This window comes from Pezoporus occidentalis, unplaced genomic scaffold, assembly GCF_034315485.1.
Source record: "Pezoporus occidentalis ecotype Australia unplaced genomic scaffold, CSIRO_AGI_Poc_V1 ctg162, whole genome shotgun sequence".
In the NCBI taxonomy this organism is placed as follows: domain Eukaryota; kingdom Metazoa; phylum Chordata; class Aves; order Psittaciformes; family Psittacidae; genus Pezoporus; species Pezoporus occidentalis.
The window spans coordinates 2,240,890-2,259,037 of NW_026913447.1; the positions used below are offsets into that span (position 1 = coordinate 2,240,890).

The following is an 18,148-nucleotide window of genomic DNA, read 5'->3' on the forward strand; positions in this document are numbered from 1 at the left end:
TATGTATCTGTGGTAATTGTTATAAAACCAGCATGTATCCAATGTAAATAAATGCTACCTTTAAAACTAAATCACTTTGTTTCATCTTCTACAGCTGTTGAAGTCAGAAGAAGATGCCTCATATAAACCTGTGAAGAAAGCGTGTACTCAACTTGTTGACAATTTGGTTGAGCACATTCTCAAATATGAGGAATCTTTATCAGGTAATATTATTTACCACCCAATAGTTCAAATCCTTTGAATTTTATATGATAGTGTAAGAGTGGTTGCTCAAATTACTATCACAAAAAATTACTGTTACAGAATTCCTGTTACAAAACTGATGGTAATGATTTTTTACTTTAAAGTTCATAATGAACTTTTGAGCACTATGTAGTAGTAAAGCTTCTCTAATTTTCACTAGCTAACTACAAAAACAGAATAACTTCTTCAACCTGTTAGATCACTAAAACCAAAGCAAAATATGTTCACTTTTATTTCCATTAGTATATTTCACAGTTGTAATAGGAACAATTGTGTAGACCAGTGTTCTGTGCACAGTAAATGGTTTAAAAACTAGTGAAGTCTTTGAAGAACTTTTGCTTTTTTCTTAACATATTTTGCAATCTCATATAAGTGTTAAAACATTTTGTTCTCTAATCTAATAGAAATATTCTGTATTGATCTTGAAAGAAATGTAATGAAAGAGATAATTCAAATTATGTTTAGGGTATATATTTTTCATTGCTAAAATATAATATCTTTTTTATATTTTCTAATCTTCTGCAGATTCTGACAACAAAGGTGTGAATTCTGGTCGCTTGGTTGCTTGCATAACCACTTTGTTCTTATTTAGCAAAATCAGGCCCCAGCTAATGGTCAAACATGCCATGACCATGCAACCGTACCTGACCACTAAATGTAGCGTAAGTAGAGAAAATCAGTCTTTTTTTTCCCCAGATAATTAAGCATGGCTGTCTTGTATACTTCATGCAATTGAAGGTAGGAAAAGAAAAATTAAAATTGTGTTTTTATCTTATGGGCACCTTAGTTTCAGAAGATACTAGGTAATTTTGATTATCTCTGTAGCTTCTAAGCTGTTTCTCACCCTCTCCCTCCAGATTTTACAGCCAAGTGAAACTGAAACCTGTGCTGACTCTTTCCCTTGAGGACTTAAGACCCAGATTTTCACCTGTTATGAAATAATTTCTTTAAATTGTTTTGGTTTCTAGTCACAGTCTTAGAAATAATTAATATTTAACATACAAATGTTAAGACTTAAGACTAAAGGTACAGTTCCATAAGATAGAGTGATCTAACATAGAGCAAATATATCGGAAGGAAAATGTCCTGCTCTGTCCTCTTCCATACTTCCTATCTCACTTCTCTAGCTCTAATGGTTTTATATTCGCCTGTAAAACAGTTTAGTTCACAAAAATGATAGCTAAAATGTTGAACCCTGTCCCCTGCAGTAAAATGGCCTCTGAAACACTGCAGCAGTTTCTGCCTTACTGATTAGCATAGTTGGCTCAGTGAAAGTTCTGATGAACCTCTCATCTAGCAGAAGGAGCAGGGCAGAATCATGCAGCCCAGGGCAGGCTCGAGAATAATTGTTATCTGCTTAGATTGTAGGTACTGCCTGCCATTTTCCACATTCATCCCTGGAGCTTTCTCTAGACATATTTACTACAGACTTCTAGAGCTAATTTTGATCAAATAGTGTAGGAAAGGGTGTCTGATGATTTTCTTGCTGCCACCCATTTAGGGATTTACAGTGGTTTTGTACTTGTACAGGTTGAGATCAATTGTAGAATTGCCACTGTCCCCTTGAATATGTTGAATAGCTTGATAGTAGAATTTGGGAATTACCCTATCCTGATCAGTGGGCTAGATTTTTAAGAAATGTCAGTTTCTGGCAGGATGTGCCTTTAAGAAGCAAATATTTTTCCATAGATTCCTCACTTACAATACATACAGAGTCATGATAATGCAAACTGGTAATTTTAATTGTATTTCCTACATCTGTGCGCATTATTATCTATTCTGCTTAAGGCACACTGAGTCATAACACAGCTTCATTTTATTGCTGACACACGCTTCCATGTGTTGTGTGTTATGTAATGTGCATGTGTAAGGAAAAGGATTTATTTTAGGACTTAAAAAGAATCAGGAGCAAAAGTTTTCAGTTCTGTCACAGCATTAATGAGAGATGAAGTTCTGCTCATACTTTTTTTTTCCCAAAAGTTCTGCAGAAAACAGAACTAGCTTTCATAATAATATGGAATTTCATAGAATCATAGAATAGTTAGGGTTGGAAAGGACCTTAAGATCATCTAGTTCCATGCCATGGGCAGGGACACCTCACACTAAACCATATCACCCAATAGCATTAATTAATAGCAGATGTAAACTATATAAGTATTGTTTTAGTTCTTTACTAAATATCTTACATGAGTTGGGAGTTTTTAACTATCAGTGCATAATAACAATACTTAGCTTAAGGTAAAATTACCAGAAATGTTGAACACTATAAATACTGTTGTTTCAGACCCAGAATGATTTCATGGTGATCTGCAATGTTGCAAAGATCTTAGAGCTTGTAGTGCCGCTAATGGAGCACCCAAGTGAGACCTTTCTTGCCACTATTGAGGAAGACCTTATGAAACTCATCATCAAATACGGCATGACAGTAAGCTTTTAATTGCTACTACTCCGTAGATTCCATTTCATGTTGTAAATTATGTGCTTTTCATTTTTAAAAAGCCTGTCTTCATTGTGAAGATGAGGTTTGAGCCATGAAATATTAGTGTACTTGATTTACTGGAGTTTGTATGCATTGCTATATTTTGATGAGTTTGAGCAGGTTTTTGAAGCAGTCTAGGAGATGGACATTGCATCTATTGGATCATTGGGTTTAGTTCAGCATAGCTTTTTCCTACATAACTTCACAAAAATCTTTTCATGTATTCTTTCTTGCTTCTAGGTTGTTCAACATTGTGTGAGCTGTCTTGGGGCTGTTGTGAACAAGGTCACCCAAAACTATAAATTTGTATGGGCCTGTTTTAATAGATACTATGGTAAGTAAAATCACAGCACGTAATTCTCACTTTTCAGTTTTGGCTGAAAGTCTTACTATAGTGATACACTGTGACTAAGCACTGTGATCAAAACTTCTGTCTTACTGTAGGTGCACTTTCGAAATTAAAAAGTCAACACCAAGAAGACCCAAACAGTACAATACTTACTGCTAATAAACCAGCACTCCTTAGATCACTTTTCACTGTTGGTGCTCTGTGTCGGCATTTTGATTTTGATCATGAAGATTTTAAGGGCAACAGTAAGGTAAAATAACTTGTATTTACTTTCCATGTCTTAGATATATTGAGTGTTCCACTTCAATGTAAAAGCACATTATATCTAATGATTTTAATTTTTCATAATGGATACAATACAGCTTTTTGATTTTTAACTGCATGGTTTTGCAAAGGCCATGCACTCAGATGGTGTTTCTGCTTTTCTTTTTGATACTCGTGTTTTTATAAGAGATTTAAAAAATCTGTTTTATCTTCAAATAGCTCTTATTTTTGTTTTATTTTGTGCAGGTTAACATTAAGGATAAAGTACTGGAACTGCTGATGTATTTTACAAAGCATTCAGATGAAGAAGTACAGACAAAAGCTATTATTGGCCTTGGTAAGAAATATTACAGTTTTGATTATTCTGGTTTAATAAAAATCCATGTGTATCAGTAGGAACTCATGAATTTGTGTAGTGGCAAGGGAGTTTGTTTAAAGTCTAAGTTCACTGCATATTTTATTTGAGAAACACCTATAGAAAAGTTGTCAAAGAGTTGCCAGTTGCATACTTCTGCAAGTTATTTTTTCTCCATATGCAAATACATTGTAACTTAATCTTCTTTTTCAGTCCATAAGGTATGGTTAGAGAAGACTTAGAAAATATGCTGGAAAAACTGAATATTTTAAGTGTAGGAGCAGATATCCTGCAGGAGTCAAGGGAACTCTGGTAGTTTATACCAACTGGCTGTGCTCTGTGAGACTCGATGAGGCATTGACAGGTTGTCATAGTGTAGGTATTACAGTTTGTTTCAGCATTTTGACTCCATTTAACTTTTTAAATAGATTCTTTATCTGAAGGCATTAGTATAGTATTTCAGTGACTCGCTGTAGTACATTAACTGCCATTCATACAATAATTTGGGGTGAAAAGGACCTTAAAGATCATCCAGTTCCAGTGCCAGTGCCACAGGCGGGCACACCTTCCACTAGACCAGGTTGCTCAAAGCTCCATACAACTTGGCCTTGAACACTACCAGGGATGGGGCATCCACAAGTTCTCTGGGTAGCCTGTGCCAGTGCCTTACCACCCTCACAGTGAAGAACTTCTTCCTAATATCTAGTGTAAATCTACCTTCTGTCAGTTTTTTCCGCCCTTGTCCTGTCCATACAAGCCCTTGTAAAAAGTCTTTCTCCAGATTTCTTGTAGACCCCTGTTAGGTACTGGAAGGCTCCTCTAAGGTCTCCCCAGAGTCTTCTTTTCTCCAGGCTGGACAACCCCAGCTCTCTCAGACTGTCTTTATCGGAGAGGTGCTCCAGCCATTGGAGCATCTTCATGGCCTCCTCCAGACTCGCTCCAACAGGTCCATATCCCTCTTGGGTTGGGGGCCCCAGAGCTGGATGCAGTACTGCAGGTAGGACCTCACAAGAGTGGAGTAGAGGAGAATCGCCTTCTTTGACCATTGAGTGTTTTGTATCATATTCATTTTCTCATAAGGACAAAAACTGTACATGTGAGAGAATCTTGTTTGGGCATATAGGCCTTGGATTCTGGAAGAGTTTAGTTCGTGGTTATGGCTTAGTCCAAAGAAAGTTGTGCTCTAGGCATGTGACTTTGGATTTTCTGGTTTAACTGGACAAGAATTTGCTGCTTTGTGTTGCTGTTTAGGAGGCCACTTCAGTTCAGACAGGAGGGTTCAGAGGATAAGGACCAAGGCTGAATATTGATTTCATATTCTGTGGTAAACCATTTTAGACAGTTGAGTGGGATTAATGGCTTTAGAGTTGTCTCTGTTGCAGGAGTAATGCTACGGTTTTCTGGACTAGTTGGAGTTTTTTCTAGGCATTACATCAAGGTGCACAACAACTTACTGTAGTCCAGTCCAATTTAATTATCCACTGCAGAATATTGCACATGGGATGGACCATATGACAGGATTGCTTTGCTCATGGGTGTGAGAATGTTGCACTCACTAAAAATGTTTCCAAATTATATACTGAACTTCGATCAGTTTGGGCAAAGGGGGAAAATGAGGGTGGATGTCAGTAGTTATCATAAGATTTTTTTTTTCTCTGCCTGTAAGGCATAATCAGTCTTTATTTTAATTAAACCTTGGAAAACTGTTTCCAGTGATATATTGATCTCATCTACATACTGTTTTCATCTGGAGGGCAGCTATGGCATGTATGGAGATGTGGTAGACAGAGCAAAGTTCCACCTTTCAGGCTGATAATTGAGCAAAGTTGTCAAAGCCATTCAATGTGTGCAGCAATAAGGTGGAAAGGACTAACTAATTCAACATTTATACATAGGAAAGGCATCATGTGAAGGGTGTGTGCTTTCCTATTAGCAATTATTAGTGTGTCATTTCAGTAAGGACATTCAATGGTTTCAGCCTTTGCTTTGGGATGTGTCATTGGCCGTTGCTGGATTAAGCTTAGCCATAAATTAAGGGTTATGGTTAAGCTTCTCCTGCAGCTGTGTACTTGCAAAGCAGGTTGAGAATATAACATTTTGTTAGTAAATTTAGCTATACCTGTAAATATCTAACAAACATGCTTTTCATTTTTAAAATATACCTTAAGAAATGGGTTGGACTTACTCAGAGGTGGTCAAGTCATAAACAACAACATACGTCTGTGTAGAGGTCACAGTTATGCCACATACTTCAAAGACAGTCATCATTCCTTTTTCTCCTCTTTCCTGTCCACCTCACCTGCTTCTTTCTGCGTCTTGTTTTGAGACTGAGATCTTAAACACATTGAGATCTTACCCTGGCCTTCACCTGCACTCTTTTCCGTGTGTATGGAACCAGTTTTAAAAACTTAGCTCAGTCTTCCCTTTGTTTCAGCTATTTTTATCCATTGCTTTTGCATAATTGATTTGCTTTCATTTTTCCTCCCATTGTTTTTTTATGTTCATATATTTTCTTAGTGTCCATTCAGAATCTTAGTTTCCTGTGTCATAAAAAATACATGTAATGTTTGCTTTTCTTTAACAATCTTAATAATAATAAAGGAAAGTAGTTAAATATAATTCAAATTGGGGTGGTATGTTGCCATTACTGTTTCATGATACTCTTAAAGAGTTTGTCAGCAGCACTTTGGAATCTAAAATGCTATATACTGACATTAATTTAGAAAAGTTTTATCAAATACAGAGTCAGAGAAACCAGTTCCTTGACAAGGGTAAGGCTCCAGCTAAAAATAGTTCTACAGTTCTTCCAATAGATGTAGTCTTGCGAACACTTCAGATAATTTTCAAGAAAAGACCATTATAGTAGTTATGTGAATATTGACAGCAAGATATAAAAATTTTTAATGTGTTCACTATTGTGTTTTTTTCTGTCAATATTTTAAGTACTTGTGATATTTATCAATTTTTCCACATTTGTTCTGCCTCTGTATGAATAAATCTTCACAGTTTCCACAGAATGTTTTTCTCCAAATGTATTAGAAAAACAACAGGTAATTTTTAGCAGTGTCCCTCCCATGTGCTTGTGAGAGCTCATGGTCATTCAGATGCAAGCAACTACACTGGACGTGCTTTCAGACCATAATTTAGTGCAGCTGCTGTATCAAACAGTCATGGATAATAGAACTGTCATGGCTAACAGAACTCTTAAAATCTATGAATGTTGTCCATATAGAAAAGCAGTACTGTTTGATCTAGAAGAAGCTATGCTGTTGGGAGGACATGAATTCCATACCTCTGTTTTGAAGAAAGACTGAAAAAGCAGAAATAATATTTTTAGAAGATAATAATATGGAGTATTTCCTCTTTTTTCCCATCCTTAGGATTTGCATTTATACAACACCCAAGTTTAATGTTTGAACAGGAAGTGAAGACTCTGTACAACAGTATTCTTTCAGATAAGAACTGTTCAGTAAACTTAAAAATCCAGGTGTTAAAAAACCTCCAGACCTACTTGCAAGAGGAGGATACACGTATGCAACAGGCAGACAGAGACTGTAAGTGTTGAGTTCTTCTGTGCTTATGAGACATACAAAACCTGTCTTTCTTCATACAGTTACTATATATGTGAACTGAGTCACTTTAAGATTGCTATCAGATGAGTAATTTTGTACCCAAAGTTTTATAAAATTCTTTTCAAAAATTCATTATGTGCATAGGTATGCACATATTATAGGTATATTATTTACTTTCAAGTTGTATAAATCCTGAAAGCAATCCAGAGTGCATAATTGCTGTAATGATCATAGTAATACTTCTAATCAGTTTCCTCTAAGGTTAATTTGCAGATAAAAAATAATAAATAAAAGAATTTTTTTAAATTAGAAACCTTTATTAAGGAACAAGATTTAGTTAAAGTCATATCTCTCTAGTTTTTTATGTATATTTAGCATCAGACTGTTCTGTGTTTCATGAGATTAGAAAGCCATTTAAGACTGCTGAAATGTCTATGTATTACAAAGCTTAAATATCAGCATGAATCAAGTAATGGAAAAGTAAATAATTATACTGTAGTGAGTATGCTTTTGTCCTTTTTACAGGGAAAAAAGTAGCAAAACAGGAAGACCTGAAAGAAATGGGTGATATTTCCTCAGGGATGAGTAGTTCCATCATGCAGCTATATCTCAAACAGGTCCTTGAGGCTTTCTTTCATACTCAGTCTAGCGTACGTCACTTCGCCCTAAATGTCATTGCACTGACGTTAAACCAGGGTCTCATCCATCCTGTTCAGGTATGGCAGGCTTTTATGATGGAAGGTTTGGTTATTCAAGTTTTCAGAGGGTTTCACGTTTGCTACATGAAGTTCCAGTTTTTCTTTTCCACCTATGTTACAGTAATTTCTTATTGTAGCAAGAGGGCTTTACAGATAGCAGATTTTTGTGTTCTGTATTGTTGAGCCAACAAGTGAGATTCCAAATGCTGTATTTTCTGGTTTTGAATCAAGATGTAAAAGCCCAGCCAGTGCCTAAAGAGCACTTAAAAATGTACGTTGGAGCATGTTTCTGTTAATGAGTTTCTGATACATGCCAGGTTGTTTTCTTAATTTGATTCTTTATCCTGGAATATGTGTCACCGTGCCTCCACCTCAGTCCTCTTGTTGTTCAGACACTATGAAATTCCACAGTCAATGTCAGAACTTAAGTCATCATCTCCATTATTCTTTACTTACGTAGTGGTTTTGTAACTATTTTTTATACTGCATCCATGTTCAGTGTATGTTCAGTCAGAAGTGGTGGTTTGGGTTTTTTAAATGGCAATTTTTGTACTCAAAATCTACTTTAGATTTTGTGAGCAAGGGAAATATTACCTGAAACTTCTCACAACTTCTGTAATTTTTAACACTGGTCTCTCTTGTATTTTGTATTATTTGCTTGCAAAAAGTAGTTTCAAAAATTCTAGTTTCTGCAGTAGTCAGAATATAACAAGAACAGTAGTGTAGTAGAAGAACAAAGACTGAGAAAGAGGAGGTACAGTGACTCTGAATAATTGTTTTGTTTGTTTTTTCCAAGTGTGTGCCATACTTAATTGCTATGGGCACAGATCCAGAGCCCTCTATGCGAAATAAAGCTGACCAGCAGCTGGTGGAAATAGACAAAAAATATGCTGGGTTCATTCATGTAAGTAATTCTAATTCAACATCTTGCAAAATACTGGTACGTTCTCTAGTTTAGCACCTGAATATGCCTCAGGTGCAGAATAAAGAGTATAAACAATAAACAGTAACATAAGCAGTTGTAAAGATGAGCTCAACTCTTTTCTCAGTTTGGAGATTTTCTTCTTAGAAATAGAAAGCATATAATAATTTGAAATGTATCTTCCAGTACAAAATTTCCTTTGATTTATAATTCACAGTAATATTTTCCTCACTGAATAGTATTTAAGAGTGTTTATTTGATAAGATGTGAGGACAGCTGTTTCATAATGTTTAGCAATGATTTTGCTGTATCAATGGATTAGACATGAGAATGCCTTGTAAAAGTAGAAGCCCTACCTTGATAGAAGGTATCAAGGCTTTATAAACTGTAATCTAAGCAGGAGCATAGGAAGCTTTTAAGATCTGAAGGATCTTACTGAAAGGAAAATCTGACAGCTACAGTGAGGGCTTGTGGAGCTGTGGCATAGTGCAAATAATTCTTCTTAAGATCTGAAATAGAGCCGCATCAGCACCCTCTCCTTATTTCAGAAGGCCCCAGACAAGGTTCAGTGTGTGTACTGCATTGTGGGACTTCTCACATCTTATATCGGAGCAATTAGAGCATTGCACTGTTTATGGCATTCAGATTCCTAATCTACTAAGCAAAAGGCTAGCAGATGAAATTTGCTATATTGTCAATGACCATGTTTGATGGAGAAATTTGCTGAACAGCAGCATAGATCGTATGAGGAGAGTTGGATATGCAGCCTAACTAGAGATTCAGTTTGTTCTGAAACTAGAGCAAGAATTTTGAAGTAAGTAAAATCTGCTGAAAATTACAGCAAAAAGTCCTTCATTTTCTGTTTTTTAGTCCTATTGTACTAAGATGAAATCAGTTGTTGGTTTCACTGTAAATGACATCAGGCATACACATACGGTAAAATATTCTGTTCATGTATGAAAACATTTCCATGTTCTTGAAAATTGGGATACCTGGCTGTAGCGGGTAAACAGATTAGCTGCATGTTTCTAACAGCATTCACAGAAAAAGCAGTTCACAGGATATTCTGATTGCTGCCACAAGTTCAGTTTTAGTCTATTTGCCAACTCAAAAGGCAGTATTGCTTCAGTGCATGTTTGAAAATTAAATTTCAGGTGAGCATCTACTTTAATAAGTTTTACTACTTTGAAAGCAACGATTTAAATAAAAATAAATACATTGCCATTTCAGATGAAAGCAGTAGCTGGTATGAAGATGTCTTACCAGGTACAACAAGCAATTAATACCTGCCCAAAAGATCCTGTAAGAGGTTTTAGACATGATGAATCATCCAGTGCATTGTGTTCACACCTATACTCCATGATCCGAGGGAACCGTCAACACAGACGAGCGTTTCTAATTTCTTTACTCAACCTCTTTGATGATACAGCAGTAAGCATTGCATTTCCTTCACTTAAAAGAGAAATACAAGCTTAAATTCTCCTTTTGCAATGTATTTTTATGGTGTAGTTATACATAACTTTATCTCCCTAATATATTTTATTTTGCTTTATAACACAAGGCATTTACCTATCTGATGTTGCCTATCTAGAATGCATTTGTTGCTTTAGCATTATTCTGTACCTTTCCGTATCCAGTTACATCTTCAGATATGACTAAATTCTGCATATATACATGTTGGTTAGAGGTGGGTTTGGGACAGTACATAGAATAAAATTTGTGATCATGTTTCTAGATTGTTAGGAACAAAGGATAAATGTATAAATGTAAAATATTGTATGTTTGATTTTATGTACCTTTTTTTTTAACTTGCAGAAAACAGAGGTGAATATGCTCTTGTACATAGCAGACAATCTAGCCTGTTTCCCTTATCAAACACAGGAAGAGCCACTGTTTATAATGCATCATATAGACATTACACTGTCAGTTTCTGGTAGCAACTTACTACAGTCATTTAAAGAGGTATGCGCATTTATTTATATTTTAGTATATTTATTATGGTGGCAACATAAGCTGCTCTGTAATTTGGTTAATCTTTCAGTGCATACAGTACCATTATTATTATATTGACCAGTAGCATTACTTTGTAACCAGAACTAAAGAACAAGCAACCCTTTCTGTTCTGTACTCCATCTGGTAGACACTAGTTGAAAACTTTCCAAGCATTGCTGCTTACATTATTAAAAAATAATTGTCCAGTTCTGGGCCCCTCAGTTCAAGAAGGACAGGGAGCTGCTGGAGAGAGTCCAGCGCAGGGCAACCAAGATGATTAAGGGAGTGGAGCATCTCCCTTATGAGGAAAGACTGAGGGAGCTGGGTCTCTATAGTTTGGAGAAGAGGAGACTGAGGGGTGACCTTATTAGTGTCTATAAATATATGTCACGAGGATGGAGCCAGGCTCTACTCAGTGGCAAACAATGATAGGACAAGGGGTAATGGGTGCAAACTGGAACACAAGAGGTTCCACTTAAACTTGAGAAGGAACTTCTTCTCAGTGGGGGTGACGGAACACTGGAACAGGCTGCCCAGGGAGGTTGTGGAGTCTCCTTCCCTGGAGACTTTCAAAGCCCGCCTGGACACATTCCTGTGTAACATTATCTAGGTGTTCCTGCTCTGGCAGGGGGATTGGACTAGATGATCTTTTGAGGTCCCTTCCAATCTCTAGCATACTGTGATACTGTGATAATGATGAATTTTTCTGTCATTCCCTGGTATGGCTCAATAGTAATTAATTGCATGCATCTGGAAGCACATGAGCCCAGAATCATTAGGAAATACTAGTTTATTATGGTTGTTTGTATAATTTTAATAATAAAATCCAGCTTGCTGTTTATTTTGTTGTCAAGTAGCTGATGACACTTCCATGTGTGTCATCTCAGAGACTTTAAATAAATTGTTTATTACAGGAAAAGAACTTACAGTCTGTCTTTTCTTAAAGTAGCACGTAAGAACCTGAATTATGGTATAGTATCAGTTGCTATAGGAGTACACAGCCCTGTAAAAAATTGCCTTTGCAACTTGAAGACTTCAGTGTCTTCATTTCCTGGAAAACTTTAACAGCAGAAGGTGCAAACTGTCAGGAAGTAAACCCATTTCTAGAATGTCCAGCCTGACTAGAAAGTACAAGTCGGAGCTCATGCCTGAAAATTACACTGCTTTGATTTGTCCCCATACCAAAGTCAATTTCTAATCTGCTAGAAAGAGGAAGTACTGGGAACCAGTGGGTAGCACTCAGCACAGAAAGGATGAGATCCGCTTAGGACATGTTAAGATCTGTGTTATGAAAAATCGTACTAGGTGCAGTAATAATGTATGTGTGAATTTCTGTAGCTTTGAAAAGTAGTAGAACTGATGATTATTAGTAATGTGTATGATCACTTGAGGTTTCTCTGATCAGCAGAGTAATTACTGTCATAGAATTTTAAGAAACAAGGATTAAAAGCATCTTGGACTAATTGTACCAAAGTACATATGAAAATCTATGTGACACACAAATGATGTCTCGGTGAAAGAAAAATGGAGTTTTATTCCTGTTTTATTGTATTTGGCTTTCTACTGCATTTTATCGTAACTGCTTATGAACTCGAGCAGTCTTCTAAGCATAACATGCCAGTGGGGTACTTGTTGCTTCAGTTCCTCTGTACCCACCTTACAAAACGTGAGCGTTGGATCATTTATTCGTCATCTCTTTGCCATAAAGAATTTTAATGTTTAATATCAAGTTATAAATTAATAACATTGTTCAGGGAATTCTTGCAAATTTAAGGCAGTAGTAACTTAGGAAACATTTTTTAGAAACATACATGATGCTACTTACTCTAATTTTGGAATATGTGCTAACATCTCTATTTGCAGTCTATGGTGAAAGACAAAAAAAAGGAAAGAAAACCTTCATCAGATGAGGAGACTGAGAGTGACAGTAACAGTGGTAGTGAGAGCGAAAGTGAAGAGGAAGCTTCTAAGCCTCGGAGGCTACGGAAACGAGCAGACTCTGATTCAGATTCTGATGAAGAAAATGATATAAATGCTGTGATGAAATGTTTACCAGAAAATTCAGCTCCTTTAATTGAATTTGCAAATGTCTCCCAAGGCATATTATTACTTCTGATGCTGAAACAGCATTTAAAGAACCTCTGTGGATTCTCTGATAGGTAAGAATATTTAGATCATAGGCCATCTTGTTATTTAGTAAGTTCTTTATAAGGATCAAGTTTGGAATACTTTTTTTTAGAAGAAGTTGATTGTAACTAATTGTTTAAGCCATAGATTTGTGTAAGAGAAGAAACATAAATGTGATAAGTTGAATGTAGTGAAAGGCTGGCCTAGAAAAAGCAATTACTTCGTTTCTTACCAGGTTGTCTGTTGCGTATGGAATGATTAAAACATAACTACTTACAGTGAACATTTTAAAAGATTTCCTTGAAATTACTTTGGTCTTTTCTTAAAAGTTCTTTGCTTTTATTTTCTTTAAACAGTAAAATTCAGAAATACTCTCCATCTGAATCTGCAAAAGTTTATGATAAAGCGATAAACAGGAAGACAGGAGTGCATTTTCATCCAAAACAAACTCTGGATTTTCTGCGGAGTGATATGGCTAATTCCAAGATAACTGAAGAAGTGAAGAGGAGTATAGTAAAACAGTACTTAGATGTAAGTAAAGCTTCTTTGCAGAAAACCTGAAATTTATACTGTATTATGTAGCACACAGTATAAATTTGAATGTAGGCGATGGTGTATTTGATGAACATTTCAAAATGTTAAGGTCCTGGTAATCTCACATGATACATTTAAGTCACCACTTCCTTTCAGGATGTTTAGCAGGACTATCTTTCAAAGACACATAGTCATTTTAAACATGGTGAAAATCAATTTCAACTAAAGGTTATTCATCTTTATGGAGTATTTTCTAATTCCTAGTATTCATCTTGTATAACCCATACAACTTGTTCACTATATCCCAGACTGTTGCCATCACAGGAATAGAAACTAGATCTGTTGTATTTACTTTCTTTCCATCCTCCTATCTTTAAATATAAGTTAGAGAAAACTTGCTATTTTGCAAACACAGAAGGAAAGCTTTTACATAAAAAAAGAGATTTTTACATAAAAAGTTCGTAGAACAGAACATAGGCTGTTTAAAGTCGTCTGCCATTTGTTTCACCCCGTTTCTTTACCTTGCCATTTGTTTCTTTGTTTAATCTAATGTGATATGCATATGTATTTTTAATGTTTCAATGTGGAATAATATGGGTTTTTAATAGTTCAAGCTCCTTATGGAACATCTGGATCCTGATGAAGAGGAAGAAGATGGAGAGGTGTCAGCTAGCACAAATGCTCGGAACAAAGCAATTACCTCGCTGCTTGGAGGAGGCAGCCCTAAAAACAATGCAGCTGAGACAGAGGACGATGAAAGTGATGGGGAGGATAGAGGAGGAGGCACTTCAGGGGTGAGGCGGAGGAGGAGTCAACGTATTTCGCAGCGTATTACGTAAAATGATTTTTATGTGCTTATAAATGTCAGTCTATTATATTAAATGTACACCAAGTAATGTAATCCACATGAAAGAAAGCATTTTGTAGATAGAGATTCTCTACTTAACCGTTTATACGACTTTTGTAGAAAGTTTAACAGAAAAGACAATAAAAAAAAAAACTAGAAAATGAGATTTATCCCGTATAAAAAGTTATTAATTTTCCTTTGGAATGTACTGTGTGTTATCCTTTTTATTGTTGCCAAGTTTTTATGTAGCTTTATGATTCATGTGTATATATAATTTTATATATCAATAAGAGATAAAGACACGGGTACAAATTAAGAGTATGTGGTTTTACAAGGATATGTTAACCCCTTGGCGCTGGCGGTCGCGGTGCGTCTCATTGCCGGCAATGGAATGTGTGCCGGGAAATCCCAACTCCCGGCGTCAAGGGATTAAAAGCAATAAAAGCAATAATTTCACTAAAGTTCTTTTGTGTAACACTTGGTCTTTTTTCCCCCCAATGTTTTAGTCATTGAGAAGGTCAAAACGAAATTCAGACTCTACGGAGTTGGCAGCACAGATGAATGAAAGTGTTGATGTCATGGATGTCATCGCTATTTGCTGTCCAAAGTACAAAGACCGACCACAAATTGCAAGAGTAGTACAGAAAACCAGCAATGGCTTCAGTGTTCAGTGGATGGCAGGCTCCTACAGTGGCTCCTGGACTGAGGCTAAGCGCCGTGATGGCCGCAAACTGGTGCCTTGGGTAGACACTATTAAAGAGTCAGACATTATTTACAAAAAAATTGCTCTAACGAGTGCTAATAAGCTGACTAATAAAGTTGTGCAGACTTTACGATCGCTGTATGCCGCCAAGGATGGAACTTCCAGCTAATGAATTTGTACATGCAGCCAAATTTACAGGAATTGAAATAACAGACAAACTTGAAATATCAACTTTCTGGCAAAAAAAAAAAAAAAAAAAATCAGTTGAATGAAGAGTAAGAATGGAACCTGGGACGCGGGAAAAGAGAAGGAAATGTTTGGTAAACATTTTTGTGGGAGCTTTCTTCGCTGTTGTGCAGCAGAAACTTCTCAGTTCATTTTTACTCCCACTGTATTATAGTTTAACAAAAAGAATTGTTTATATCTTGAAAAAAAACCTTTCTGTTTAAAAAAATAAACAAGTGAATGTTGGAAATTAGTCTGTTAATGTTCTTAATAAAGTGTTCTTGGAGTTTAACCTAGCAGCGGATGGCTTTCTTTAGCTTAGCCCAGTTTCCAGGGAAGCGTTGTTTTTCCAGGCTGTAAAATGGAAGAATCTCCTGGATATATAATTTATTCTGTTGAAGAAAAAAAAAAAAAAAAGCATGCAGTATCTATGACCTATCTGCAGGAGGAGTTTTTGTAAATGTAGATTTTGATGTATTAGGTCACCCTGAAATAATACAAGAAAAGGGGTCCCCAGCAAATCTGGTGGAACGAATACTGCAATAAATTTTTTTACTTCTCTTTGTTACTTGTCTGTTTCCATTTGAATTTCTTATTGTAAAAATCTGTTTAAATCCATTTATATTATTTTGCAGTCTTTTTATGTAAAATTTACTATAGCTTTGGTTTTCAAAACAAGACATAAAATATTGTTTATACAGTTTGTATAGGCTGACTTCTGAATAATTGGTATCCTTTTATTTTTATCCCTTAAAGGGTGTAAACACAAGTTAACTCCAGGGTTTTATTGTATCCTGCAATATTTAGTATTAACTATATGATTTAGCACTGTGCCAAACACATTTTCAAGAGTACATTTTGATATAAAAAGAAACTATAGTTTATTCCTTGTATGCTTCAATTTCTTTCTAATGCTGTCCATATGGTAATTTATGATAGTTTAAATATGGGGAAAGCTGAATGACTATTCTGCTTGGACTGACTGGCCATGTATGCATTTCTCTGGGTTAATATAGAAAGGTTTGTGTCAAGAGGAGATAGTTGCTAGTATCTGAGGAGTGAATGGGTATGAGTCTGGGTAATTCCGCTACATTCCTTCACAAATTGATTTTTGAAAAAATGTTTGTATATTAGACTATTTTTTTTACTAATCGAAAGACATTTTCACATTTTGTAAATTGAAAAAATGCTATTCCAGAAGCATTTGCTTCAAATGCATTGACACAGCCTTTCATTAGCAATTTACCTTCTTGGAAAGTAGGAAAAACAGCATATTTAGAAACAGAAAAAATCTAAAATAGCTAAACTTTTTAAGGGACTATTAAATCCTGCTGTGTTTTCAAATGTATTTATCTAAAGCAGGTGTTCCTCAATAAGTAAATCTTTCATTATGTTATGTTACTCTTAAAAATTTGATTTATGGTAGGAGGCTGTTTTTAGGGTTTCTTTGCAGAATTCTAAGATGTTATTTGATTTGTAAGGAATAGTAACAGTATTCCAAAGCATTCTCATGTACAAAAGAAAAATTATTAATAACTCCTCAGAATCCAGTTAGTAATTGTTCCTATGGGAAATGCCTTTTTGCTGTTTCACCACTGGAGTTTTTCTGAATAGAAATATTTTATCACCTTCTTGTTTTCAGTGTTAATGGTGTTTTCTTCACTGTACAAAAAGACATCTCTTGGGCTAGGATAGGTATTGTTAAAATAGGGAGAAGTAGGAAAAGCATAGTAACTCCTCTGCAGTTCTGGAAGCAGGGCATTTTTGTAGCAAACAATGAAATACTGTATTTCTCAGGGCTAGGAGCAGCTTTTATAGTGGGAAATTCGATCTGGGAGAATAGAGGGGTTGTATGACATGTCATATGTTACTACTAGAAAGAGTTGAAAATACTTTACAAGGAAACTTCCAGATGAAAAAAAGAATTTCACACAGATGCAGTCTCTCAAAGGAAGTTGTCCGTTAGCCATTTCTAATGCTATTTATATTAAAGCATCTTATTTTTAATAGGTAACACAAATATTTCCTTGTTCATAAACAAATTGTTTCCTGGTCATGTGGCTTTCCCAATAGCAAAGAATTTTTATTTCAATTTTCTTGGTATTTACTGGAATAAAATTATCAGAAAGAAATAATAGAAACCTGAAGTCTAAAGTTGTCTTAGTTGAGAGGGTTTTGACCGTTAATATGTTGTGTGATATGCCGAAGGGCATACATACTCCTTGATGGAATCTGTTGGATGTAATAAAGATAATACACACTTCCAAAGTTACAGATTATTGGATTATTGAAAAAGATTCTAACTAGTTTAGAGTTGGATTTTCCCCTTCTGTGCTACCCAGAGTAATATCCAGTTTGCCTGTCACAAACATTCGAAATACTTGCTGTGAAAGAAAAAGGTAGTAGTGTTCATTTTGGGGAAACAGCTTCCTGTTGGCCATATATAGCGTGGCATGATGATTTGAAGCAGAGAGCCTAAGGCTGCAGCTGTAATCAGAGCAGTGCGCAGCCTCTGAGTCAGTCAGTTTTACCAGCATGAACATGTTACTGACAACAGCACATGCCAAGATACGGAGTTTTCTGTACTCAAAAGAAGAGAAAAAAAAGGTTGTATGTTTCTTGCTTTGGTTGAGTTTTAAGTGCTGCAGTGCAGAAATCAATGCCATGACATTTTACTCCTTTATGTTGACAGAGCCTTGAAGTATTTTTTTCACTGTATGGCTATAAATTTTTACATACATAATTATAATAATAACTGATTTTAGTTCTTCGAGTACAAGCTCTGTACATGGAAACTTCTTGTGGTATCTCACCCAATGAAAGGATATTGTCAAGCTT

The 18,148-nt window shown here is 35.7% G+C and overlaps 1 protein-coding gene across 9 annotated transcripts in view; it reads left to right on the plus strand.

Moving 5' to 3' along the window:
* Positions 1–16,194, plus strand: part of NIPBL (NIPBL cohesin loading factor) — a 154,709-nt gene extending 138,515 nt beyond the window's left edge. For 8 of the 9 annotated variants that reach the window (XM_062612941.1, XM_062612943.1, XM_062612946.1 and 5 more), the window contains 15 exons: positions 95–203; positions 769–905; positions 2,528–2,668; positions 2,963–3,056; positions 3,167–3,321; positions 3,582–3,672; positions 7,071–7,244; positions 7,788–7,978; positions 8,757–8,864; positions 10,113–10,313; positions 10,698–10,844; positions 12,738–13,033; positions 13,358–13,532; positions 14,144–14,329; positions 14,889–16,194. In XM_062612941.1, coding sequence (XP_062468925.1) covers positions 95–203; positions 769–905; positions 2,528–2,668; positions 2,963–3,056; positions 3,167–3,321; positions 3,582–3,672; positions 7,071–7,244; positions 7,788–7,978; positions 8,757–8,864; positions 10,113–10,313; positions 10,698–10,844; positions 12,738–13,033; positions 13,358–13,532; positions 14,144–14,329; positions 14,889–15,254 — 2,571 coding nt within the window. In that variant the 3' untranslated portion in view covers positions 15,255–16,194. Of the gene's footprint in view, positions 1–94; positions 204–768; positions 906–2,527; positions 2,669–2,962; positions 3,057–3,166; positions 3,322–3,581; positions 3,673–7,070; positions 7,245–7,787; positions 7,979–8,756; positions 8,865–10,112; positions 10,314–10,697; positions 10,845–12,737; positions 13,034–13,357; positions 13,533–14,143; positions 14,371–14,888 lie in introns of all 9 variants that reach the window. The other variant, XM_062612944.1, reaches the window with a different exon arrangement.
* Positions 16,195–18,148: the final 1,954 nt, after the last annotated feature.